At 57.6% G+C, this 27,131-nt stretch overlaps 2 protein-coding genes across 4 annotated transcripts; one reads left to right on the forward strand and one right to left on the reverse strand.

The window, feature by feature from the left end:
• Window positions 1–10,129, reverse strand: LOC119858191 (proton channel OTOP2-like). The gene is made up of 7 exons (XM_043518586.1): window positions 9,066–10,129; window positions 7,545–7,922; window positions 6,906–7,042; window positions 6,423–6,481; window positions 6,180–6,307; window positions 4,801–5,771; window positions 1–1,330 (listed from the first exon to the last, which is right to left on the reverse strand). Exons 2-7 carry the CDS (start codon window positions 7,918–7,920, stop codon window positions 1,157–1,159), a joined length of 1,845 nt encoding a protein of 614 aa, XP_043374521.1. The 5' UTR covers window positions 7,921–7,922; window positions 9,066–10,129; the 3' UTR covers window positions 1–1,156.
• Window positions 7,642–26,862, forward strand: SFXN3 (sideroflexin 3). Of its 3 annotated transcripts, XM_038411433.2 has the most exons (12): window positions 10,374–10,424; window positions 13,470–13,571; window positions 14,177–14,343; window positions 15,147–15,317; window positions 15,923–16,021; window positions 16,429–16,504; window positions 17,276–17,361; window positions 17,977–18,104; window positions 18,253–18,302; window positions 19,402–19,451; window positions 20,402–20,449; window positions 21,824–26,862. In XM_038411433.2, exons 3-12 carry the CDS (start codon window positions 14,180–14,182, stop codon window positions 21,918–21,920), a joined length of 969 nt encoding a protein of 322 aa, XP_038267361.1. In that variant the 5' UTR covers window positions 10,374–10,424; window positions 13,470–13,571; window positions 14,177–14,179; the 3' UTR covers window positions 21,921–26,862. The 3 variants fall into 3 exon arrangements, with proteins under 3 accessions (XP_043374522.1, XP_038267359.1, XP_038267361.1); XM_043518587.1 differs by lacking the exons at window positions 10,374–10,424; window positions 13,470–13,571 and adding an exon at window positions 7,642–7,735; XM_038411431.2 differs by lacking the exon at window positions 13,470–13,571 and having other exon boundaries at window positions 10,304–10,423.
• Window positions 26,863–27,131: the final 269 nt, after the last annotated feature.

Here is a 27,131-nt window from a genome sequence, read left to right on the forward strand (position 1 = left end):
TGAATGTGCTTCTACTTGTTGTATTTCTGTAACAATCACAAGTGGGTGGTTCTTTTAAAATAGACTTTAATATAATAATCAGTGAAATTTGCTATTAAGAAAAGACAGATTTCCCCCCAGGGCTCTGGTGCCTTGCTCTAACACTTGCACTATAACAAAGTCATTCAAATAAAATCATAACATTTCCCTTAAGACCCCTCCCAGGGGATACTTTTCTGTATTTTCCTCTGAATGATGCTCACTACAAATATTGATTAAAAACGAATTAGGGGCACCAGTCTAAATTATTAGCCTCCGGGGAGTTAGATCAGGGATTAATTTGGCCTGTTCTTCATCTCTTAAAGCCTGTTGCTTGGAGCTGCCAGTAGAGACGTGGCTGCTGTGTTCCACCCCAGAGGCAGCTGCATTTCCCATGTGAGATTAATCAGGCCAGCTCCTTCAGGTTCCAGTCTAGTGCAACTCCTAATGCACAGGATGAAAAGAGCTGGAGAGACATAAAGTTACTATTCTGCACCCCTTAAAACAATCCAAAAGATTGTGTGGAACCAGGGTACAAACACAGCCTAGCACCGGAGTCTCTCATGCCATCGAAGTGCTGAGTTTCAGCTGCAGTCAATATAAAGGGGTGATTTATTGAGGCTGATGCTACTCCCCTCTCTGCCACAAGTCACATGATGTGACTCAGTTTCCCTAAGGAGGGTGATAACATAGGGCCACCCTGCACGGGAATTGTGAGGCTAAATTCCTGGCAGATTTTAGGGTGTGTTGAAATCTGCAGGTGGAAAGTTCTCTAGATGAGCAGCGTAATAAATCACTGTTGATATTGTGAAGCAAGTGTGTGGGAGGGATTGGTGCACACTACAGTGTGTATATGGGAGAGTGTCTGGGGTACATGTACCTGGGAGTGTGATGGGTGCACACGCAGGACTATGCAGGTGGGTCAGAGTAAGGGTGCACGTATCAGACGGTGTGTTTGTGTGGACGAGTCAGAGGGGGTGCGTTGTGTGTGTGCGTGAAGCAGAGGATGTCTGTATGTGTGTGTGTGTAGGTGCCACACCAACTCTCTGTGCAGCAGTCGTCCCCGCCTGTCCCTCTCCCCGCCGCCTGCCCTGGGCAGCCTCTGCCCAACAGAACGGGGTCCACCCCCGGCTGGTGGTCAGCAGGTTTTGCAGTACACCTCGAAGAGGCTGGCCACCGAATGCATGCGGTAGAAGATGCCCAGTGGCAGGGAGATCTTGACGATGATGACCCAGAGGGTGAAGCCATAGAAGGCCTGCTCGATCTGGCTCACCAGGTGCGGCCGCGTCCCGTAGGCATAGAGGATCCACACCTAGCAAAGCAAAGGGGTCAGGCGTCAGCCACAAAGGGACATGGGCCATGCTGGACTCTGTGTCCCTCACTGCCACCTACTGGATGGACTCAGATGTGCGGGGACTGACGCCTAGTGAACCCATTCGCTCCCGGTCTGCCCCTCGCCCCGTTGAACCTGTCACCAAGGCAGGGCCAGGCCTCGTGCATTCCTCCTGGGTGTGTCCATCCATGGGGAATGGGGCTGAGAACCACCGACTCATTGCACATCATCAGCCACCGAGCACCAGCCCAGCAGCAATGGACACTCCATTCCGCCCAGCAATGAAAAGCCCCCGGCTGGGGCATTGACTCTCCCACCCTGAGCGCTGCATGAACGTCACCTCCCGCCGGCAGGACGAGCGCAGAGTGGATGGTGCTTAGTGCATATCCCCACACCATGCTCTGACAGCAATGTGGGGACAGGGCTTGACCGGGGCCTGCCAGAATCCATGGGGTGTGTGTGTGTGGGGGGGTCCCAGCTTCATAGTGAGGGTGCTGGTGAGGGGGGTCCATGCGGGGGGACCCTGCCAGGAACAATCCTGCATGGGGTCAGAGGACGGAGTAGACCAGCATTGACAGAGCTATGCCACAGGCTGCGTTACATGACGGGGGGCCCTCGGGCTCTGCCCAGTGATTATAATGACAGACTTGTGTTGGAGCAGTCCCCATGGGTCTGGCTGGGCACACAGGCAGGCCCCGTGGCTTCCCACCCGGGGTTCTCTCCGCAGCACCGTTTGCTAACAACCCGTCTCATTCGCCCTTCCTGTGCACAGCTCAGGGCGGCAGCGTGAGAGGAGGGGTGGGGTGCTAGGTGCGCCTGCAGGGATGAAGGGCAGTGCCAAGGCCAGGATGGCTGCTGACTGTACGGGAGGGGGAGGCACAGCTGTCATCACCCTGGACACAGCGATCTCGGATCTGCATGGGCCGAGTCCGGACATCCTTAGAGTGAGAATTGCTCGGAGCTCCGTCTATTCAGCTGAACACAGAGCAGGGGAAGGGGTGATTGATCACAGCCTCTAAGCACCGACATGGGGAATACAGATTTGATACCAGGCTCTTCACCCTAGCAGACAAAGGTCTCACACCATCCCCTAAACCCTCCCCCATGGAGAGGCTTCTTCGCTGGACACAGTGTGGGGGGAAGGTCCTGTGAATATCTGTTCTCTGCACTGGCCCAGGGGCCCTTACAAGACACGGGCAGTGCAGGGAGAGGAAAGCTGGATCTCCCAGCCCCACCAGCAACCCAAACACAACGGCCTTGCATGAGAGAAACTGCATAGGAGACCTGCAGCACCTCAAACCGCCAAAATGGTGGGAAGCAGTTTTGGAGGTTAAAATCCATTCACTTTCAATGTCCCAGGGCCAGATCCTCAGCCGGTGCAAATCAGCTCAGTGCCATAGGCGTCCATGGGTTCACACCAGCTGAGGATCTGGCCCCCAGATCCCTTTCCGCAGCACCCCTTCTGCAGTCATTTCCCATTTTGTATGCGTGCAACTGATTGTTCCTTCCTAAATGGAGTACTTTGCATTTGTCCTGATTGAATTTCATCCTATTTACTTCAGACCATTTCTCCAGTTTGTCCAGATCATTTTGAATTTTAATCCTCTCCTCCAAAGCACTTGAAACCGCTCTCAGCTTGGTATTGGCTGCAAACTTTATAAGTGTACTCTCTATGCCATTATCTAAATCACTGATGAAGATATTGAACAGAACTGGACCCAGAACTGATCCCTGCGGGACCCCACTCATTATGCCCTTCCAGCATGACTGTGAACCACTGATAACTACTCTCTGGGAACAATTTTCCAACCAGTTCTGCACCCACCTTATAGCAGCTCCATCTAGGTTGCATTTCCCTAGTTTGTTTATGAGAAGGTCACGGGAGACAGTATCAGAAACTTTACTAAAGCCAAGATAAACCACGTCTACCGCTTCCCCTGTCGGAGTTAAAGAGGCCCTGTGCAGTACCTCTCTGACGGGTGAGGAGAGTGTCTACTCTACGTCAAAGCTGTCTCTAGATGGGAAGTCAAACCTTTTCGGAGGCTCCTTTGTGTCAAAGGAGGGCTGGTGGCCTGAGGGCTACGTGGGCCCAGGAGAACAGCTTGCACTGCGATAGCACAGCCAGGCAAACAGGTCAATTATTTTTCACTGGACATTTTGAAGATTTCCCCCCCCCCCCCCCCAAAATCAATTCTTTTGGATTTTTTTGATGAAAGCCTGAAACCGAAACTTTTTGCTCAATCTCCAGAAAAAGTTGACCAAAATGGAAAGTTCGGAAAACTATGTTTTTTGTCCCTTACCCCGCATCCTCCAAAGTTAGACAAACAAATCCCAGCTGCCTCTAGTGAAAATCCCTGGGGATGACTTTGGGGAGTCAGTGCGAAGCTGCGGATCCCAGGAGAGACAGATGGGGGTCTGCAGGCAGGGGGAGCACTACACAGGCCGTTTGGCTCAGATCTATTTGTGGGTCTGGGCCTATGTGACAAAAGCTAGGCAACATTTTTAAACTGAAACTTTTTCAGCAAAAAACCCGCAGATTTGGGTCGATCGAAAGCTTTTGCAAACATGTGTTGATTTAGGCAAAGTGTTTCAGTTAGGAAAAAACCTTGAAAAGAATCCAAATGTTCTACTCTGACATTTTCAAAAAGAAACACTTCAACGTTTCGATGCCAAACACCTTTTTGTGATGCCGTTTCCTGCGATTTGGCGAAACCAACTAGAAAACCCCATTAAAAAGGCTCAAAATGGAAACGAGGGTTTTTGGTTTCAGATCAAACAAGAAATGGGTTTCGACTTTTCGATTCACTGGAAAGTCTGAAAAAGGTCGGTTTTAGTCAACCTAAAACGATTTTTCCCCCCTTGATTTTTCAGGATCGTCAGAGAACCAAAAACCGTATTTGCCCACCTCTATCTGTGATCTCCCTGTTCAGCAAAGCTGGCCCCAGGTACATTCTGCACAGAAACAACTCACCCAGACAATAACTACACTAGGTGTCACTGATTTCTGACCTGAATGACCCTGACACCCCCCACTCTGTGGCCACGGGCAGCATTCCTCTCTTTGGGGACCGCTGCGAAACAAATTGGTGGTTTTCAGTGTAGTTTCTAGTGGACGAATATTCACACTACTGACAACCCTGCTGTCTCCTACTGTCCCCTTGCTGGCAGCCTCAAAAGGGCTGAATGGGGTTGTGAGACTGAGTCCCCATCTCGTCCCTGGCCAGGGTCCCCCCAGCAGGGCTGTACGGACAAAGCTTGCTCTGGAGCTGATTGCACAGCATCTACTTAGAGGATAGACAGAGGACCTGAGCTCAGATCCTCAGCTGGTGATGGCTCAGTGGAATGGCGGTAATTGACACCAGCCGGGGGTCCAGCTGTCAGCCTCCAGAGCTCCCCATGGGAAGCCAGAGCCCCAGGGCTGGACAATCAGGCGCCATGAGCCAGCTCACCGAGATGTTGTAGAAGATGAGGAGGATGGAGATGTTCTGCAGGACCTTCCTCCGGATGCTGACGTGTTTCGGCTCCCCTCTGGGCCAAGACCGCTGGCCCCCAGAGGGGATTTTGGCAAGGGAGTCATTGCTGCTCCTGCAGGCCAGCCAGCACCCCGGCACCTGCTCCTCCAGCTGGGCCACCATCCTGGCTGGTGTGTGGCGGCTGGCCGGGCAGATGGCGCAGTTATTCTCATGGCGGGCAACCATGTCCTGCTGGACCGGCTCTTCGGCGTGGCCTCCGGAAATGGAGAAGACCCATTCGTTGCCTGGGGGGCTGTCGGGGGCATCTGGCTGGTGGGTGGGCCTGGAGTAAAGGGCTTCGGTGATGAAGAGGTTCTGGCCCAACACTTGGATGGTCTTGCAGAGGGAGAAGCAGAGGTCTAGGAGGTGGAGGCTCCCGTTGATGTGCAGGAAGAAGATGGCCACCAGGGAGAAGACGGAGACCATCAGGGGCCCGCAGGAGCTGCCCAGCAAGAGGGTGACATCCAGGCTCCGCACCATGCTCTTGGAGCAGTCGGTGGAGGCCGGGTCTCTCTGGAGCCGGTAGGCGGCGATGCCGACCAGCGAGGCCAGGAACATGGCAGAGAGCAGCACTGAGTTGAAGATGTAGTAGGTCCGCAGGGCCTCAGGGACCGTCTCAGGGGCCTTGGCCAGCACTCCGAAGGAGATCATCACCCCGAAGGTGGCTGAGATGGCCAGTGCCCCCAGCACCAGCCCCACGAAGGCCCCGCTGAGGTGGAAGCGGCCCCTGGGGCATGGGTGGGGCTGCCGGCGACAGGCCGCCTGCCCCGTGTTCTTCCACACCACGAAGAGCATGGTGGAAGAGAAGAGGCTGAACTCAATGTTGAAGGGATGCAGGTAGGCGGCGCCCTCGGAAAAGATGTGGCACAAGCTGGTGGCGCATGAGCAGCTGTTGGTAGGCGAATTCCCTGCAGTGGGTGCAGTGGGGGGGGCACTCAGCACCAGCCTGGGAGTGGGGCAACATGGGAGGGAGACGGACTGGATGGGGGAAGGGCTGTGCATAGGGATTGGAGGGCAAGGCTGTCCGTGGGGGGCTCTTCCTAGGGGTGTGGGGATGGGGCAGTGCATGGGGAGGGAGGATGAGGCTGTCCATGGGGGCTGCTGAAGGGTCTGGCTCCTTAGCAGCCCCCCAACCCCATCTCACCACTGGGCTGGGTGGGTATATAAACCCTGTCCCAGGGCCCCTTGGCTTGGCTGGCCCCAGTGAATCTCCGCCTGCCCGGGACCGTGTGGCACACACTGTGGTGGTCTATGTGGGAGAAAGGGGCGTTGGCCCCCCCTCCACGGGTCCAGCCCCCCGCCCGGGGGGCCCTCACCATGCCCGGGCCAGGGGCTCTCCGTCTCGTGGGCGTCGTAGATCTCCTGCAGCTGCTTCATGGACTCGTCCAGCACTGCGCTCATCCACATGAGCACATTGGTGGCCAGCGTGTGCATCAGGCCAAACCTGGGACAGGGGAGAGGGCAGGGGGGAGCTCACAGCCCAGCCTGGCCCCAAGGGCTGCCCCCGAAACAGCCAGCCCCTGCCCCCATCCCGGGGTACAAGCCGGGAGCCCGGATACCTGTTGAGACACTGCTGCTCCTGGATGCAGACCTTGGCGTGGAAGGACAGCAGAGACACCTGTGCCGAGGGCGGGGAGCGAAGGCAGAAGACAGGGTCACAGAGCAGCACTGCGCGATGGGAAAGGACGAGCCCTTCCACAAGGCAGGCTGCACCTTTACTGGCAGCGGCCATCTTGGGATGCGGGGCTCCCTCCTGGGGACCTGATGCTGGTTCTTTCTTGCGTCGTGCTTTCCCTTCTTCTCCACCCAGCCTGTCCCACACGGCCCTGGGGACACCAGGGCTGGACGAGTACACAGAGGAGCCCTCTTGTGCCAACAGCCTACACTAGGGTAACGGCCTACAACAGCTACCCCCTAGTGGAGTCACTACTTGAGCTCATGTGGCCTGTTTTGTGGGGCTAGTGTCACCCGGGTGGGTCGCTCCTGGCAGTCTGACTCCTCCCTCCTGGCCACTAGTGCTCGGAGCACGCGAGGCCCCTCACCTGGATGATGGTGAACACTGCTTGCACGACAGGGAAGGCGGTGATGAGGACGGAGGTGCAGTGCTGCAGCTCGTAGTAATACCCCAAGGACAGGCAGTCCAGCACCAGCGTGGCCAGGGCAAAGAGCGAGAGCCCGCCTGCCAGGGCAAGAGAACACCATCACCGCAGCCCGGCCAGATACAGGGCACCCATCCCGTGAGCCGTGTGGCAAGGGCCAGGCTGGGTGCTGTGGGGCCAGTGGATGGGAGAGGCTGGGGCCTCCATAGCCGCGGGGCTGCAGTGGTTTTGCTTTCTGTCTGCAGCACCTCTGGCTAGCTAAGGACCATGTCTGCCAGGTGGTGGCCACCCAGATGCGACATGTGACAGCAGAGACGCCCCCACTGTGCGCTCTCCTGGAGCCTCGCGCCCGCTCTCTCTCATTGTGTTCTTGCTCCTGGTTCGAGCTCTGGGCTGGGCTAGCAGGGGGGTGGGTCGGGATTGAGGGGCACCAGCGGAGCTGCTGTGGGGCAATGGGCCGATCCCCGTGATTGTTTTCGCCCAGGCAGCTCATGCCCCCCAACCCGGAGGCAAGTCACCGAACCCCGTTGCCGGGCAGAGGCTGCCGTGGGACCAGGGGGGTTCCTGGGGAGCAGATGGTACCTTTCAGCCAGCTGGCCCCGGCGTGGTGGTCCTGGTGCAGCTTCCGGCTCTTGTTCTGGGAGGAGCGCCAGCCGAACCACAGCATCCAGGCGCAGGACGTGAGCATGAGCGTGGCCAGGAAGCCGTGGACGTTGCGGCTCTGGGGGCTGCGCTGGTGAATCTCGGCCAGCAGGACGGCGCTGCCCAGGAAGGTCAGCAGCACGAGGTAGAGCAGGGACAGCAGCAAGCCCGCCCGGGCGTTGGGCAAGTCCTGCCAGCCTGAGCCCTCTGGGTCAGCGGGGGAGTCTGGGGCTCCCTGGCCCTGCCCCTCAGGGGGGTGAGGGGAGCCCAAAGGGGGGCACCGCTGCAGCACTTTGCTCATCGCCCCAGGGATCATGGCTGTGAGGGGAGGGGACAGGGAACCATCAGGGAGGGAGTGGGATGGGGCCCAGGGCAGAGGTGGGACAGGGGAGGGGGGAGATACCCCACAGGTCACCCCCAGAAGGGAGACTTAAGAGGGGTTACACTGCTCCCCTCACAAGCACCCCCACGTATCCCCACACACCCATCCACGCATCTCACTCTTACTCACCCCCTCCAGCTTTCATCCTCATCCTCACAGTGCCGGCCCTTTCCCTGGGCATAAACTTTGGTGAACAGTGCTGAGTGGGGCAGGATCCAGCCCCCAGGAGCCAGCAGAAGGAGGAGATCGAAGTCACTCCTGGCCGCCCACTCCTGGCTCGTGGGGGTCTCTGGGCGGCTGGGAATGGCCATTCCACAAGTGGCATTTGCTGGGCCGAGCTGAGCTGGGAGCAGCCCAGGGCCAAGGCCTCTCAGGTGCCCCCAGGGAGAAGCCTCTGCCCTAGCATGGAGAAGGAGGCCTCCAGCCCACTGCCCTTCCCCACCTAGCCACGCGGAGGCATTTGAGCACTGCCCTGCCTGCTCTTTCCACGCATGCCCCTGGCCCAGAGACGGACACATGGACACTCCCAGGTGTGACTCAGAGCAACAGCAAGACCGGGGGGTAGGCAGACGCCGAGCTCTGGACTCTCCACACACCCAGTGGGACCGTCTCCTAGACTCCCTTGGGCTGTGCCTGGGTCCAGGGGATCTTGCCCGGCATCCATGGGGCCGTGCCGAGGTCCAGAGGGCCTTGCCTGGGTCCAGGGGGCCATGCCCACCCTAGTCTTTCTGCCTGGACTGGTGTGGGCATGTGGGGTGCTGGTTTGGTGAAGGTTGGGAGTCAGCGGGCTAGGACCTTTAACTGGGGCTGGGCCAGACTCTGATAGTGACGGCTGCAGGGCCCCATCCTGCTCCCAGGGGAGGAGGGGCTGCTCGCTCCGGATAGGCTTCCCCTCCCAGCTTCACTAGGCTCTCTGGTGCCACGACAGACGGACAGACAGACAGACACCTCCTCCCTCTCCATCCACACAAACCTGCCTGGAATGGACCATGCCGGTGTCTCATCCGAGACATCCAACCCTGGGGAGAGATGGCCCTAGACACCCCTGGGATGGGTCCTTGCATCTGCCCCACACTTACACGGTGCCGCTGGTCACACTGGAGACTCAGGAGCTTGTCTCATGCCACTCTCTGTCCTCGCCGGCTGTGTGGGGCACTCTGCCCAGGGGATGCCTTAATATTCCAGGGGGTGGGTCGTTCCTCTGCCAGTCTGGCACCTCCCACTAGAGTAATTGGGGCAGGGGGGAGTTGCCACAGGCAGCCCTGCTGCACACAGAGGGGGGGGATCTGCCCCTCCCTGGCCGCTTGCCCTTTCATGGCAGATTGGAGCTTAATAACCGGAGTGTTTCTGGAGCGATTGCAGCAGCAGCTCCCTGCTGCCAAAGGCCATCGGGGAGACCCGGTGCCGAAAATCCAAGGGCAGGGGGAAGAAGAAATCAGAAATCGCTTGATTTGGGGGTGGGGAGAAGCAGGGAAATGTTATTTAAATCTATGTACAGAAAAAAAAGATCAGATTGTTTCTCCGATCACTAGGGAATTGCACCCAGCACAGCGCCTCTCACCCAACTCGGGCAAATCCAGGGGTGACTGCGAGGAGAGAACGTGGACTCTGCTGTTCTGAAACCACAGGGTCACATCCTTTCAGCTAAAGGGGAATCCTCAGTACCTCTTAGCAGTACAGGGCGTAGGCCACACAGCGCCAGTTTGGATTTCATCAAGCAGAAGCTGGTGGTGCGTGCATGTGCCCACATAAACACAGCCACATGTTGCAGAGGAGAGGCACACGCTGTGCTCTCTCTCCTGGAGACTTGACTGGGTCTTTTTTGTGTTCACGGCTTTCCTCCTGGTAGTGGGCAAAGAGCTGTGATGCCAAGGGCAGGGCAGGGCGGGCACGGAGGGGCCTGTCGGGGGTCAGACAACCTCTGAGATCGGCAATCGCAGCCTGCCCAGCCCTGGCGCGGTGCTAGGCACCTGCAAACATCGCTGCTGCTGCAGGGTGCCCCGAGGCGGCTGGCACTAGCCCCAAGCATGGCCGGTGGGGCACAGATTTGGCACCCCCCCATTCAGCCTGTCAGTGGAGCTCTAGGCAGCGCCAGCTGCACCTGGCTGGGGCGGCCCCGGGCAGGGGAATGGCGGCCGCACGGCCAGCCCTCGCCGGGGGGGGGGGCCGGGGCAAATGCCCCCCTGGGTGCCAAACTGCCCCAGCGCGGGGGGAAGGGAGCCCGGGCGGCGGGCCCGATCCTGCCCCCGCTGCGGGCCATGGGAGCAGGATTGGGCCCCCCCCACCGGGACATCCAGCCCCCGGCCTCGCCGCCCGTGCGCCCGGAGCGCGGGGAGCCGCCTGGCTCCGCCCCGCCGGCCCTGCCAGCGCCGCTCCCCGGCCTCCGGCCTGCGCGGTCCCCGGGCGCGGCGCCGTCAGCGAGCCGCGGGGCGAGCCGGTGAGTCGGAGCCGCCCCGGGAGCCAGCCCCGCGCCCCGGGGTGGGTGAGTGGGGGGCGGCTGGCTGGGCGCGGGGAGCAGGCGCCCTCCAGCCAGGCGGGCGCCCGGGATCCGTTGGTGCCCAGCGAGCGCCCACGCGTGCCCGGAGCCCCCCCCGCCCCTACGGGCGCTGCGGGCGGGGGTGTCGCTTCCCCCTTCCCTGCACCCCCCGTGGCCGCAGACGGCCAGCCCAACCCTCTCCCATCTGCCTGGGTTTGTGCCCCCCACTCCGACCCGGAGTTTTAGCGCCCGGCTCTGGGGCTGGGTTGGCACCGTGGGCGGTGCAGGGCTGGGCTCCAGGACTTAGGCAGGGCCCCAGGGGCACTGGCCACTGAAGGGGGGGTTGGGGGCTGGTTTGGGCCCCTCCGCAGTCCAACCTGCTGGGCTTTGCGGGGAGGCCGCAGAGCACCAGTGGGTTCAGTGCAGAGCCCCGCTGGGCCGGGGGTCCGCTCCCCTGCGAGCCAGCCCGGGTTGGCTGGAGCAGACCAGGGAGCTGTGACCCAGTGGGATTTCACCGCAGGCGCCTGGCACAACGCAGGCCGGGGCGAGCAGCAGAGCGGGGCTGGTGGCAAGTGCATTGGCCGAGGGGCTAGCGTAAGCGCTGGCTGCCAGGGCTAGGCCAGAATCACCCGCCCGGCATCCTTCTAGGTTTGGGAAATCTGCTTGGAGGAACTGCGGTCCTAGGTGCTGAGGGCTTGGTGCATCTTAGCATGCCAACCTCTTCCCCCCTTTCCCTCCCCCTGCTCCCTCTCCCAGAAGCTCCCAGGCAGATGATGCTAAGAGCAGCGGTCAGTCCCCTGGAGGTGGGCAGAGAGGAGACGCTGGGAGTCCAGCCTCAGCCCTGGTCTGCCTCTCGTCCTTGTCTCACTCCACTCCCTTCCTGGCTTCCTTGCAATCTCATGGCCCTGGGCGCAGGAGCCTTCTCCTCTGCATCTCCTGTCATCTGCAGCAGCCTCTGTTGGTCTCTCCACTCCCTCCCCTGCGGAAATAGTCTCCTCTGGGGAGTGGTGGAGCCCCCTTGGATCGTTTCAAACTCAGCTGGGACAAGGCCCTAGGGATATGTAGTGTAGGGAACAAGCCTGTTGGGGGGCTGTAGAAATAGCGGCTACTTGCAGAGAAGGGCATGGAGTTCAAACCCTCCTCCTGTCTGGGAGTCAGGCTGTTGGCTCAGGCCTGTTTCTACTCTCAGGAAGCCAGGTTTTGCCGGGTGGGGGGCAGGCTGCCCCAGTGCCCTCCTGCGCCCACGGTAGGTACGGGCAATGGGCCAGCATCTGACTTGGCTTACACAGAGGGCAAAGTGACTTTGCCGGAGCTACTCCAGGGTTACGCTGATGTCGGCGAGATCAGGATCTAGCCCGAAGTCCAGGGCATCCTAGTGAATGGGGGGAGTGCCCTTTGGGATGGAGGTAGCAGACGCAGCACCTCCCTTGGTAGGTTTTCTTGCCCCTTGAAATGGGCTCTGGGTCCTGATTTCACACCTTGCAGTCCCCTTCTCCCCAGCGCTTGGTGTTTGGGACAGCCTCATGCCCTCTGGCCACCGGCTCGGGGTGAAACAGTCAGTTCTCTGCACGGCACTCGCCTGCTTTGCAGGAAACACGAGAATTAAAAACAACAGAACAAAACAACGGGGATAAGGGCTTTAGCAGCTCAGCTGCGGGCAGGCCCTGGCGTCCGATTCGCTTCAGGACAACTGGCCATCCCCTCCTCCTGCATAGGGATTATTCCTGCTGGACAGCATTATAAATATTGGAAATAAATCCAGGGCGAGCTGCCAGGGAGGGCTGACATTTCAGAGATGCAGGGAGTTGGAGGCCAGTGGTTTTTCTGGTTGCTAGGGGGAAATGCAGAGACTTTTGCTGGGAGCCAAATGGCAAAAGAGGAACGGAAAGAGCGGGCGGGCGCCAGGGCCTGACTCTTGCTCACCCCAGGGATACGCCCCGGCACACCACTGACTGCAGAAGAGTCACTCTGGATTGACACCGGGGTGTGTGAGGTCAGAGTTGGGCCCGGTTCTCTGGAGATGCAACTCTGCTGGGTTCTGCCCTTTCTCGCTTCGGGAGATGGGGCCTCAGCCAATGCCTGCAAGTAACTTTGGAGGAAGTTGGGGTTCTTCAAGGGGCAGCTGGGGGTCAGCACTCACCAGTAGGGGGCAGGATTCCTGTTCCTCTGCTCTGGCCACACGGCTAGTCTGCACCCTGAGCTCACGCTCGGCTGCTTACGTCAGTCACCCCAACCGGGGGCTTGGCTGGGAGAAGACCCCTCCCCCCCCGATTGGACATGCTCAGAGGAGCGAGCCGAACCTTTAAGGGTCTCTCTGCACCAGGGACCCCTCCCTCCCAGCCCCCGCACTGCCCTCCTTGCCGGCACATCCTGGTGCCACCTCGCGCCCTGGGTGGGTCAGCAGCTGCCGGGGTTGAACCTGGGCCCTCTGGCTCTTAAGGCCAAGCACGCTCTGGTATCCAAGGCTGTAGCAACCTCTGTGTGCCCCCTTGCGGTGCAGTTGGGTGACTCAGCCTCAGTTTCCCTCCTTGCATGGCCCCCTCATGGGGTAGGCTCGCCCTGTAGTGCTGGCTTCCTGGGCAGCTTCTCACTAGCCAGCAGCTGAAGACTCCTGCTCTTGGTGGTTCCTTAGCGTCTCCATCAGCTGCCTGGCACCCCATCACGCCAGCTGCTCTTCTCCCGGAGTCCCTGGGGATAAGCTCCTTACAGCAGCTCTCCTCTGACTCATCCCTAGGGACCCTGCAGTCCTTTCTTCATAGGGCCCACCCAGCCTGGTTCTCCCCAGCTGGGTCTAATCCTTAATTACCTGCATCCCCCCCAGGTGCCACAGAACCAGTTAATTGGGCTCTCCTGCTCCCCGTAACTGCCAGTGTGGGGGTCAGACTCCCTCTCGCAGGAGCCCAGCCTGCACTAGAGGGGGACCGAGCGCTGCCTGGAGCGGGTGTGGGTCCTACTGGCTGCTCCCTTCTGAAGGGGAAGTGGGGGGAATCAAGCATCCTGGTCTCCCTTCCCCCTGGCCGAAGAGTCTGCTCCCCTTATTAGCCCTTTGCTTATCTGTTGCACCTTCAGCTTGTTGAATCCAGGCAGCGTTGAATTTCGTCTCTGTGAGGTAGGGGAGCGTTACCCCTGTTTCCCAGGGGGAGGAACCAAGGCACAGGGAGGTGAATGGACTTGCCCGTGGGCACATGATGACTCTGGGGCAGTGCTGGGAATAGAACCCAGGCATCCTGCATCCCCAGCTCTGGGCGTCAGCGCCAAGGGCAGGGTAAGGGGACGGTCCCTGTGCACGTGGTTTGAGCTTTCCCTTTCACTGGGTGGATCTAGCTGCCTCCTGGAGGTTTTTGCTGTGTGAGCCTGCTGAGCAGGGGCAGGGGGGCGGGGAGGCAGCGCTCTTTGATTGCAGAGCCCCAGGGTGAGGGAGGGATCCCGTGACATTCTCAGCGAGAAGTCAAGCCCAGTAGGAAGGAGACAGTGCCCTGTGCTGGGACAATGCAGCAGAGCTATTGAACAGTCTCCTCTGGCCCCCCCCCCTGCTCAGGACACAAGGGAACGAATTGCCTCTGGAGTGGAGGAAGGACCCCTCCCCTAATAGAGCTGGGAACCCACCGCCCCCTCCAGCCGCGTGCGTGTGTGGGGGTGTCTGACTGAGGGAGGGCCGCCCCCGTGCTGGGTGCTCCTGAGCCCATCGCCTCCCCACTCGCCGTCTCCCCCCAGAGGATGTCGGAGGAACTGCCCTTGCACATCAACATCCGGGAGCCGCGATGGGACCAGAGCACTTTCCAGGGGCGAGCCAAGCACTTCTTCATGGTGACCGACCCCCGCAACCTCCTGCTGTCTGGGAAGATGCTGGAAGATGCCCGGCGGGTGGTTGAGAATTACAGGTTCGCTGTAAAGTCTGGTCTGAGTTTCCCCTCCAATGGTTGGGGAGCGGTGGGGCTGGGGGGGAGGGGGACCGCATTATCTGAGGGAGGCTCTGCAATCCGGCTGCTATGCCACAGTGACCCCTAGTGGTGGGGTTGGGGGTGACGCCCTGAATGCAGGGGGGCCAGGAGCTGGTCCGTGCCATTGGCTCAAGCAAGCTGCCCTGGCGTCCGCCTGGGAAGGAGGTGACAAGGCGGGGGACCCCTCTGCAGGGCTGGGCAGTAGTTGGCAGGGAGAGGAGGGGAGATCTGCTGCTGCCTGGACCCTGGATGCGGGCAGGGCTTGGAGCCAAAGGGCAGTGGCGTGAAGGGGCAGGGGTGGCTTTGGGGGTTTAAGGACAGAGGGACGTTTGGCATGGCAGAGGGCTGGGAGGAAGCCCAGTGGTAGCCGTGATGGCCAGGGGAGCTGGCACCCTGGGGAGGGAAGGTGCTGGAGGAAGCCATGGGGCACCAGCCTTCTCCCCAAGGGAAGATGGAACCTATGGTGGCGGTGGGGAGGTAGCCGGGCACGCAGAGCAGAGACACCCACCAAGGAGACCACAGTAGGGTTTTCGCTCCATGGAGACGTCCGGCCTGGCCAAGGCTACTAGCTGAAGCCTCCAGCTCTCTCTTGGCTGCTGAGGCTCCCGGTAAGGCACACAAGAGAGTAATGAGTTGGGGGCGATCTGCCCTGGGAGTGGGTGCAGGCGGTGCACAGGCCTGGGCATGGGGGGCCCCGGTGCGAATGGGGTTAGTCACGGCTCCCTCTCCCTGGCACCACCCAGGTCGGGGACGGTGTCACCGGGCCTGACGGAAGACCAGCTCTGGCGGGCGAAATACATCTACGACTCGGCCTTCCACCCCGACACCGGGGAGAAGATGTTCCTGATCGGGCGCATGTCGGCCCAGGTGCCCATGAACATGACCATCACTGGCTGCATGCTCACCTTCTACAGGCACGTCAGTCCCATGGGGCAGGGACCCCCCAACCTCTTCAGCGCCCCCTGCTGGCCTGGGGTGGGGACCTCCCCTGACCTCTCCAGTGCCCCCTGCTGGCCCTGGGGTGGGGAGCCCTTTCCCATGCCCTCCAGTGCCCCCTGCCGGCCTTAAGCCGGTGGCGGTAGCGCAGCCTGATCAGTGGCAGCGCATCACCACGCCCGTTGCACTTTGGAGCAAGCCCTGACGGAGGATGGGCAGGTAATGTGCCACCAGGTTAACATTGCCGGGTAGGTTCCCTGGAGCTCAGTGCCACAGCGAAGGGCAGGGGATTCTGATAGCCACATGCTGTGATGTTCAAGCCCTGGGGTAGGGGTCTGAGGCCCCCTTCCCTGCTTTGCATTGGAGTGAATGACGAGCAAGGGGTCAGGCGGGGGAGAATCACAGGTAGGTGGGTACATGTAACACTGGGTGTGGATGGGGAGGGCTGATCCGCGCTAACTCCACCAGCCACACCTCCTCGTGGGCACGTGGCCCCTTTCCGTCCCATCTGCCGTCCGCTGGCGCAGAGCTGCCGGGACTTTGCCTCTCCCTCCACCGACGTGCTCTCTCCCGCTCTCCCCAGGACGACCCCCGCGGTGTTATTCTGGCAGTGGGTGAACCAGTCGTTCAACGCAATTGTGAACTACACTAACCGGAGCGGAGACGCCCCCATCACGGTCGGGTAAGGAAGCTGCAGAGATGAAGCTCCAGCTGTCTTCCAGGAGAGCTGGGGGAGTGCCAGAGCCATGCAGCCGTGCAGCCGTGTGCTGCACGAAGGTGGCTGCTTTCAGAACAGCCTCAGCCTGTCGCTTGAAACGTGGGGGCTTGAGCTGCCTGCCCAGGGTGGTTGGACTCGAAGCCAGCGCTGCAGGCTCCCTGCTGGGCTGGTCTCGCCCTGTGGTGCACAGAACCAGGGCAGGCCACTGGGGGGGCGCCCTCCATGCCTGGAGGGAAAGGCTCACTGTGGGGCAGGCAGCCTGGCAGGACGAGGCCCCGCCATGCTGCCCTGTGCTGCACAGACTGCACCAGTGAGGGGAGGGCTGCCCAGTGGGTTGCCGGCCTCACAGGACTTTCCCGTTTCCTTTGCAGCCAGCTGGGGACGGCCTACGTCAGCGCCACCACCGGGGCAGTCGTGACAGCGCTGGGACTCAAGTCTCTCACCAAGGTAGGGGGCCTAGCCCCGCTTCGAGTCAGAGCACGCCTGGCACGGGGTCCAGGGAGTGGGACCGCCTGGGCTCTACACTGCAGGACCCATCTGCTGGCAGGCAGCAGGGACAAGACAATAGCTCCCAGCTTCTCTGGATCCACGCCTGTCCCCCCAGGAGCGACCCAGAGGCTATCCGAGCTCTGGGTGGGGCTGCAGGGGTGGGGGTTGGGGTCTTGCTTGGGGAAGCCCCAAGCACTTTGCTCCCACCCGTCCCCCTGCGACAGTTCAATGCCCCATGTCGTGTCTCTGCCCCAGCTAATCCAGCGACGCAGGCAGACAGTAATAGACCCGATTTGGATCTCCCACTGGGGTGGAAGTCCATGGGCCTCCCTGGAGTTGTGCCCATGGGGCTAGTGAGAGAAGAGCCGACGGCTCTAAGATGAGCACTGGGATCCAACTGGAATACGCCGGAGAATGGAGCAGCCGTTTCCAGCCCCCCTCAGGGCCCCAGCCAAGATCAGGGCCCTGGGTGCTGCACTGATGGACGTGCAGTGACTAATAGCCCCTGCCCTGGCACGCTGAAAGTCTAACCAGACAAGGCAGATGTAGGACAAGTTGTTGTTCCCGCTTTACAGACGGGGAAGTGAGGCTTAGAGAGATGAAATGACTGGCCCAGGCAGAGCCAGGAATGGAACCGAGCCTCGTGCTCTAACCACTAGACTATTGTTCCCTCTACCCTGCTATAGTCTCATTCCCTGGCGTGTGATTCTCTCTTCTCTCCCTCTGCAGCATTTACCGTCAATTATTGGCCGTTACGTGCCTTTTGCTGCCGTGGCAGCTGCTAACTGCATCAACATTCCTTTAATGCGGCAGAGGTAAGGGGCCTTCGCCCTAACAGAGCAGCTCTGTGCAAGCGGGGGAAATAGATGCTGTTGAAGGACCTAGATCCATCTAGCCAGGTACCTTGCTTCTGGCAGTAAACACAGTCTGATGCTGTAGGGGGAGGTGAGACCCTCCTCATACTGCCCTGGGTCAGCAGTGCAGTGCTGTGACGGGTGGAATTCCTTCCTGACCGCTGCAGCTGGTCAGCATGTGCCCTGAAGCATGAGGGTTGTTTTAGTTTATAGAACTGCAATAATGGTCATTTCCCAGAGATTAGCCATGATATGAAAGCCTCTCATCAACCACAGACCCGGTATGGCACAGGCAGTGTCCTGGTGAGCCTCATGCCAGTTTTAACCTCCCACCTGCCGTGGCGGAATTCAGTCCTTGGCCTCTCTGCTGAGATCCCTAACGAGTGATCTGACCACTAGGAGCTGGGCTGAGAACCCCCGCACTCACTCTCACAGTTTGCAGACGCAGCCAGTGGAGGGCAATGACTCTGTGCCCCATTACCCATCTCTCTGCCCCAGCCAGGCTCCCAAACTGTGGCCGAGCTGGGCCCTGGCACGCAGGTAGTGGTAAGGGACCCCGGTCTGTCTCTTTCGCAGGGAGCTGAAATTTGGGATCCCCATCACGGATGAGGACGGGAACCGGCTGGGGGAGTCAAGGGCAGCAGCCCAGCAAGCCATCGCTCAAGTGGTGGTGTCCCGGATCGGCATGGCCGCCCCCGCCATGGGTGAGTCGCTTCCCTGGCAGATCCGCACTGCGCGTGGGCGGGATCCGGACGCAGCTCGGGTGCCACAAACTCCTACCTTGCTTCCTGCCAGAGACGCCCATCGCAGTTAGCGACGCCAGTTAATTTCCTTCTCCTTTGCTCCTCCTAGCCATCCCTCCCGTGATCATGAATGCCCTGGAGAAGAGAGCCTTCCTGAAGGTAAGTCCCCAGCACAAGGCTACCGTGGCTTTCCCTGCCCAGCCATGCCCCAACAGCCTCTCCATGGGGCTGGATGGCACCCCGACTACACGGCTTGGGGGGGTGGGGTCTCCTCTCATTACAGCCTGGCGCCGGTCTCCACATTTGGCCAAGGGCATCGTTGCTATATATGCTGTGGGATTCATGGGATTCAAGATCTGCCCAACGCCCCAGGACGGTATCAGGATTCCAGCCCGCCCCTGGGCCGGCTTAATGGGGGCAGGAGGGTTAATGTTGGTCCGGCTGATGGGGATGGTATAAAGCTCATGTAAGGATATGGCTACACTGCATTGTAAAACCAGGGCTGGGGGACCTGGCTTGTCCACTTCGTGTTTTCAAACCTGTGCTCAAGCATCCACATTGCATTGTAACCCTGGGCTTACAATTTCTGGGCCTGGGTCTCCCAGCCAAGCTAATGCATCCACAGAGCTGTGGTATGAGCTGCATCCACACTGCAAACTGACAGGGCTTGGACCTGAGTGGCTTTTACCCACGCTCCCAGCAGGGTTCTAGGACCCAGGCCATGAGCACTCGCTGACCCAAATCAGGCTGATTTGTGTGTGGACGGAAAGGGCTTAAACCTGAGTCAGAGTCTGGGCACAGTGTAGACAGACGCTTAAGCGTGAGATTGATCAGAGATGGGAGATGGGCCTAGATGAACCATGGCTCTGGGAAGAAGTGGCAGACCCCAGTCCTACGTGACGGATGTGTGCAGAGCCGAGCCCCATGTGCGCACAGAGATCTGGGGATTGTCACGGTTTGGACTGGCTTCTGACAGTGATCGTCTCCTGGCCTGCCCTGTTTGTGGTGCACCAACCCCTGCCAGTGCCGCTGGGGAGAAATCACCCTAGAAAGGACGTTTAGCATCTTTCAGAGCTAGCTGGGGACCGGGAAAGGAGCAGGCAGCTCTGTATGGATCACCAGCTAGTGCCCCGCGGGCCTGACACAATGTATAGTGCCTACCCCTCCAATCTATCCCCTTGGCCTTGATGTATAAGGGAACGCCCCTGTAAGCGGTAACCCTCTTGCTAACCCAAAGCCCCCTTGTCTTTCCATGTAGCGATACCCCTGGCTGAACGCTCCCTTGCAGGTCGGACTGGTGGGGTTCTGGTAAGCGACGGCTGCAAATAGGGAAAACTCGCCCAGCCCAGCTGATGGGAAGAAGCCGCTTGGGGACAAATTTCCCCTGGGTTTGCTAGCCTGGTCTCGGAGTTGGAAGCATCTTTTGCTTCAAACCGGTTGGGATCAAACTGGAACCACCGTGAGCCTTTGAAGTGAAGCCAGCCCTTTGGGAGGCTCAGAGGGGATCCCGTCATTTCCCACCCACTCCCCATCATTATTCATTTTGCAGTTAAATTCATGGCCAGGAAATTCAGACCAAGTCAGTGGTCAGACTGCTGCTTTGCCTGGTGTGCACACACCCTGTGGAACTCCCTGCTGCAGGATGTTGTCAGGCATGAGGCTTCCTAGGTCAGGCCAGAAGTAGTAGTGCCAAGAGACCCTGATCGTATTTCCTACCCTCCTGGCAGCAGGAAGGAAGGGATAAAACTCACTGGAGTGTATGTGTCTGGTGAGGTTTCTAGCTCAGCGTTGCAGAGACAAGGGATCTGGATAGTTCAGATCAGCAGCCAACTGCCCCGTTACAGTGATTTGGGGATGGGAAGGGAAGTTGTCCAGGAGGTTCATCTGGGGAAGGCAGAGGAGGGTGAATGGAATTTCCTTGCAGGCAGTGTCTCTCCTTGTCTCATCTAGGTGCTGACCCAGCCCTAATTACTATGTCCCTTGGCACCTCGCTTTCATTGGGATACCCCAGGCAGGAGGTGTAACAGCCCCACCTTACAGATGGACCCAGGTCTCCCGAGTCCCAGCCTGGAGCCCTGATCACTAGTCCATTCTTCCTCCCTGCAGTGGGGCTTCCTGACCCTCATGCCAGCGCTGCCCCAGTTCTAGCCTCTCGTTTCATGGGATGCTGCTTCGTTCCCACCGTTTTCGGCTCTGCAGCAGTTCCCGGGCCGAGGCGTTAGACATCAGCTCTGCTCTTGGTGTCTCTCCTTTTGCAGCTTGGTGTTCGCGACCCCGCTGTGCTGCGCACTCTTCCCACAGAAAAGGTAGGGGTTGGCCGGTCTTTGCCGGGCCCTCTGTATGCCTGGACCTTAGGAGTTGGGGGGGTGTGGGTTTGGGTGTGTACCTATGCACAAAGGTGGTTTAAGACGGTGTCTCTCAACCTTTCCAGACGACTGTACCCTTTCAGGGTCTGATTTGTCTTGTCTACCCCAAGTTTCCCCTCACTTAAAACAACTTGCTTACAAAATCAGACCTAAAAATAGAAAAGTGGTCCAGCACACAATTACTGACAAATGGCTGACTTTCTCCTTTTTTACCATATAATTATAAAATAAATTAATTGGAATATAAATATCGTACTTACATTTCACTGTATAGCATATAGAGCCATATAAACAAATTATCTGGATGAAATTTTAGTTCGTCCTGACTTCTCTAGTGGTTTTTCTGTAGCCTATTGTAAAACCAGGCAAATATCTAGATGAGTTGATGTACCCCCTGGAAGATCTCTGTGTACCCCCAGGGGTACACGTACCCCTGGTTGAGAACTACTGGCTTAAGACATCTTTGCTCCCCAGCTCCCTGGAGTCACTTTTGTACCAGTTAGAGAAGCCAGAGGCTGTGATCAATTATTCTTCATGGTCGCTGAAGGTAGGACAAGAAGGAACGGGCTTAATCTGCAGCAAGGGAGATTTAGATTGGATATTGGGAAAATCTCTCTAACCCTAAGGGGAGTTAAGCTCTGAAACAGGCTTCCCAGGCGGATTGTGGAATCCCCATCACTGGATGTTTGTAAGACCAGGGTGGACAAACCCCAGTCGGGGCTGGTCTAGGTTTACTTGGTCCTGCCTCAGTGCACAGGCTGGACTTGATGGCCTCTCAAGGTCCCTGTGATTCTGGATGCAGCGCCCCATCCTGTGCGTTACCCGGTTCTTGCCGAGAGAAGCAGAAGGGCGTTCTGGGCAGCTGGTCTCTGCAGGGCCGTTAGCAACGGCTGGCACAGGAAACGTTTGTGCCACCGTCCTGGATTCTCTTTGCTCTGTGCTGCCTCCTCCACTTTCTAAAAGTCTCAGCCATCCACTCGCAGAGCAGAAACGCTCCCATGTGACGCAGGCGGCCACTCGCGGGCTGCAACTAGCTTGCAAGCCAGCCCGTAGACTGAGACTTGCCACATAATAGTGCATTTACCGGGAGGTTCTGCATAACCGGGAGAGCTGTTCAAATCCAAATCTGTTTGCAGACTGTCTGTGAGCAGAAAAAAGAGACTAAAGTGGGTGATGGGTGATGTTGGATTGACTGTGGAGCATTCTCCCACCTGTACGGAAAGGGAGGCTTCCTTAGACACCTCTCCAACCAGTAGTCACAAGTCCGTTGCCCTCCCTGCCTCCTCTCTGAGTAGGTTTGTCTCCCTTCTGCAGCTCGATGCGAGTGAGTCGCCTGGAGCCTGAAGTCCAAGCTCTGATCCAGGAGAAGAACCCCCACATGGAGATTGTTTATTTCAACAAAGGGCTTTAAACGAGGCTCCCTCCCTCCCGCCCCCCAGCTGCCGGGAGACGAGATCAGGGAACGGATCAGAACCCAGGTGTCCAGGGAGAATGTTAAATGTTGTGCTAGAATAACGCCTGTGAGCTGCTGCTTTATTTCTGGCTGTCCTGTGTGCACGGTGTAGGTTCCTTGGACTCGGATGACCCATAGCAATAGGTAGTGATATATGCTGCTGTGATATAGATCGTCTTTCGTGAACAAAACCGAAACAGGCAGAGCTGATTCTCTCTGGTGGCAGGTTGAGAGCGGCCAGAGCCCCTAAGTAACCCTTCCTCCACTCCACCCTCCTGCTGTGCGTGCTCCCAAAGTGGCTCACATGTCCATCTTCGCTGCTTTTGAGAGTAATGTTCCTGAGATGCATCAATGGGGAGAAGAGGCTGGAGTGGGTGATGCTTGTAGGGTGAGCAGATGTCAAGGGCCGAAAAGCGAGTTTTCCTCCAGCTTTGTTGTTCTCTGGTGGCATTTCAAAACTGACCTGAGGCCAGTGCCGTCAGAAAGCCCAGTAGAATGGACCAGAGTCACAGTGGGGCATGGCTCTGGTGCAGTGCCTAGGCGTGAATTTTACAACACGTTGAAAGATCATTCTAAATGTTCTTGCTGTGTCTGCAGATGGTTTCCTGCCTTAGCAGCAAAGACAGGAGCTCATCTGACTTCCCTAAGGGAGGGAAGTAGCCAAGGAGGAAGACGTCTGGTCATCTTCCAGTACGGCAGGCCCAGAGCGGCTTGGCGTGTTGAGGAGTAGGCCAATCCAAGGTGGGTGAGCAGGTGTCTTCTCAGTGCATTGGTTCACCAGAATGAGGGATGGGGCAGCTGTATACAGTGTGACTTGGCTGTTCCCTTTCACCATATTGGAGGATCTCTCTAGGGTCATCCATGCTCTTGGTCCTTTTAGTATTGGCTTGGCTTCGTTCATCACAGACCTAAAGATTTAGCTTCTCTGTTGGGTGGTAGGTAGTCACACAGCCCGTCTCTCCTTTCCAGACTCATAGAGTGCAGCTAAGCAACCCTGGTGCAGTGTTTATAGACACTTAATTGCGATGAGGTGGACTGACTGCTGGGGAAAGCTATGTACTTGTACAGCAGAGTCGCTCCGAAAAAGATCTAGAGGGGGAAAGAAACTGCTATACAAGGGAGCTTGCTGCAGAGATGGACCCCAGGGAGTTTTGAGTGTCCCGATTTGGGGTTTCTCTGCCTACCAGAGGAGAATTAGCTGCAATTCCTGAATGTGGGGAAAGCCCGGACCCAGAACTGTAACTCAGCTTTGCGCTTGGGCCCATCGCTGCTCTTGGAACCTGGTGTTCGGACCCAGCTTTCGCTCATGCGTGTGTGTGTGTGTGTATTTGCACGCTCCACGCCTGTACATGTGCCAGCTCATTCCTAACCATTGTCTCTGCAGGGGCCAGTTCTGATACCTTGCACATGCAGCATAACGGAATTTCCATGGGGGAGAGTTAAATTGTCCGTGAGGAAATTCCCCTGCCTGGCTGCACAGATCTAACCATCTGTCCTTTGCATTGCCCCTTTTAAACGCACTATGGGAGGTGTGAGGGAAAGTCAGGTCCCCCCACCCCGTTTTATTGGGAATATTGACTCAATACACGTATGGTGCAGGGGAAAATGCATCACAGTGGCTTTGGGATGCAAAAGACAATTGCCGGGCACAAGAGATCACTGATAAATAAAACACAAAAAGAAGAGGAAACCTGGCCCTCTTCTGTTATCTGAAGGAACGAAACCCTATAGGGGTATGGAGACTCTTCCAATAATCACAGCTCTGTTGCAGCCTGCACAATCTAACTTAAAATATTACTCGTTCAGAGCCTGATCCCGCCCTGCTGAAATGTGCCGGAGTTGTACTGTTGGCTTCAGTGGGTGCAGGATCAGGGGTCTGCATGCATCTTTTTAAAAATAGCATAATCAAGTAAGCTAAAGTAGATCTGATGGTTTGGAAATGCTTGAGCTGCCTGTCCTCTAATGGAAAGGGCTGGGGAATGTCACAGCTAAGCGCGCGGGGCCCAAGGCTACTCCAGGTCAGCAATTTAATCCGGTTTTCCGCTCCTTTCATCTCCAGAGCAAATTACACATTCTAATCTCCGAAAAACAGCCCAGGGTTGTTTTTTTTTTGTTTGTTTTTTTAATGTCGTCTTTGTTCCAGGCTCAAGTCGCATCCTGGGGCTGCTAGATGCCCTTTGAACATGTTTACTTTTACGGGGCTCTTGTCTCCTTGCTGTAAGATCACCTTGTTGTTTGCTATATCAGCCTCCCTTTTAACATGTGACGTTTAAAGGGATCACGTCACACTGCTTTAAGGTCACTGTGCTTTGTGCTGTGGGTGGGGGTGTATATCCTACAGATAAAAATTGGATGTTTTACAACATCTAAACCAGAGAGAAATGCTTCTGTGACATTTAAGAATTTCAATGAAAACAAGTTTAGTCCTGGCTGGGTATTAACCTTCCCCTGCTACTGGCAGAAACGGGACAGGAAACTGACCCGCCTGGCCAAGCTGAGTGAGGTGCACAGAGCAAACAACCCAGCTCTGGAGGGGAAAGGGAATTGGATATTTAAAAGTAGAATTAGCTTGGGGTGGGTGTTGCTAGTAAGAGCGGGCAGGACAAGCCTTTGACTGTGTCCTGGAGGAAGAATTAGCCCCATCCTACAAGAGACACAGAGAGAGGAGATCTGCTGTGTTCGTATCTAGCCCCTTCCTTGCGGAAGATGGCTTGTTGCTCCTCCCAGCTGCCTAGAGTGACTCTAGTTCCCAAAAGGAAAATGGGGCACTGAGCTGGCCTGAGCCCTCCCCACTCCCCCCACAGGGCTTGCCTGAGCCCTCCTCCCTGAGCGGGGCTGGCCCGAGTTGCTTGGCCGATCCCTGCCTGCCTCCTGCACGAGGCTGGGGTTGCTGCTTGCCTGAGTCCTGCCTGCTCCTTGTGCGGGGAGCCTGGCATCGCTGTGCCCTCCCAGCACCCCCGCCCACATGTTCCTCTGCACCTCTTTTTTTTTGACAAAAGTGGGCATTTGTCCCACTGATCAAGTCCTCTCCTATATTGGCCCTGACAGAATCAGGCTCAGAGTTTGTCTGTAATTTGCCCAGATTGCACTGGCCGGGAGGGCAGTGATAAGGACCGTTGATCCTCATGCTTCAGGGCACAGAGTGATCAGCAGCTGGAGTCAGGCAGAATTTCCTCCACCCACCCCACTCATAACAGTGTATCGTGGGTGTTTTACACTTCCCTCTGAAGTGTTTGGTACAACAGTGGCCATTGCCTGGGGCTATGTGGGACACCAGATTCTATAGGACTTAGATAGGGACGGGCTGACTTTAATCCTCAGTCCACTTTCCCTTTTCAATGGTTTTAAAGGCCTTTAAGTGTTGGTTTTGAGGGAGGCTGGAGGCAGCTTGGTTGAGTGGTTTGAGCAGGGCCCTGGAAGTCAGGACTCCTGGGTCCCCTTCTTGGTTCGGCCATCGGTTTGCTGTGTGCCTATGGGAAAGCCATTTCACCTGGCCACACCTCGGTTTTCCTGGGTGAGGGGAATGGGGGCGATGCTGCTCGCCCGGCTTTGTCAAGTGCACGGAGGGCTTTGGATAACCGGTGCTGTAGAAATGCAAAGTAGACTTGTGACTCCATAGAACCCGAGGGTCAGAAGGGACCGCAAAGGTCATCTGGTCTAAACCCCTGCCGAGCTGCAGCGGTAAGCATCCAAAGCAGCTGCTCTGCAGTCTCCTTTGGAAAACCTCCGGCCGAGGAGCTTCCGTGGCCCCGATCACTTCAGTCCCACCTCAGAGTCACTCAGCTTGAGCGGGGGGGAGGGGGGCGGGAACAACAATGGAAACTGGGTGTAAATGAAAGAAAAATATAGGAAGCTCCAAGTTGTGACAGGGACAAGGAAACAAGGCAAATCCCGATACTCTTGTCTGTAACAGTAGCTGGGTGTCCCTTCTCCTCTGCATTGAATTCCTTTCCAGCAGGGGCCTGCACAGAAATCAAACCTTTGGAAGGGCGGGACGTTAAAAAACGAACAATCAAAAAAAAAAATAAAAGCACCCTGGAGGCACCCAGCAGGAGTGTTATGCAACGCAGCGTTTATATGTAGGTCCTACAAGAAGTGTGTCGCTGCTTTCTGGTGACGCACAGGGGCCCTGTGCTGGCAGCATGTGGGAATAGGTGCTACAGGATGGATGGACTTCCACGGGGAGCGAGTTTGGCAAATTCCCTCCAGTTATGTGCTGTTTGTAACCTCCCTCGCCTGAGTCTTTGTCCCTGTCACCCAGGTCTGTTCAGAAAGGGCGTGGGCATGTCTCTGAGGACGGGGAGTTAGATAAGGGGACGCCGGCTTTGACAGGCGGCGTCACTGAAACGAATGCTGTTGCTTTTGTAACGACCTTGGCACGATCTCCAGTGCGTGGCGTGTTGGGGCCTGGGAGAGCACCGTGAGCAGGGGGAACTGGGGGGGGGGCGCAGCGGGTGAGTGTTACATAAAGAGCTTTGGATCTTGCCTCCGGGGTGGGGGGAACACTGCCGGATGGTAGCTTTGCCCCAACTCCAGGATGTTCTGGCACTCTCCCATGAGGGCCCGGACTCCTGCTAATCAAATGCACCTGCTTGAGAGCGGAAAGCTTTAACAATCCTTGTGCAATATGGCCCGGGCTCTCAGTGTTTGTTGGCGTCTCCCCTTCCCCAGGGGCAGGGGGCAAGTCGTAGCACAGGGGTATGTCCGATCCCTTCCTGCCACAGGCCCATGGGTGGAAGGCCTGGCAGCATGTTTGCTGCTCGCTTGGCTGGTGTCTGGGGGAATACCTGTAGCCTGAACTCAGACTCCTCTCGGTGGGACACTGAACCCATGGCTGACCTCCACTGTTGCTTTAAACAGGGCAATTGTTCCAAAATAAAGTGATATTTTCTGTCTCTTGCATGTGGCTTTGCTGCTTTTTGGGGGCAGTAACGTGGTGTCCTTCCCCAGTTGGTAAGTTCTGGTTCCAATCTGGCATTCTTCTCCACTGCCTGTCCTAAAGGGGCATGGTGAAAGGTAAGGGTGTGAAGTCTCCCTCTAGTGGCTGGCCAAAACAGAGAATAAGGGACCTACTATAGCTGCCAGCTAAGGGAGTGCTCCTTTAGCTCAAGGGGGAGAGTGCTGGGCTTCTGGAGGGTTGATGTCCCAGGTCCCTTTATGCTCATGGGT

This window comes from Dermochelys coriacea, chromosome 7, assembly GCF_009764565.3.
Source record: "Dermochelys coriacea isolate rDerCor1 chromosome 7, rDerCor1.pri.v4, whole genome shotgun sequence".
Taxonomy (NCBI): domain Eukaryota; kingdom Metazoa; phylum Chordata; order Testudines; family Dermochelyidae; genus Dermochelys; species Dermochelys coriacea.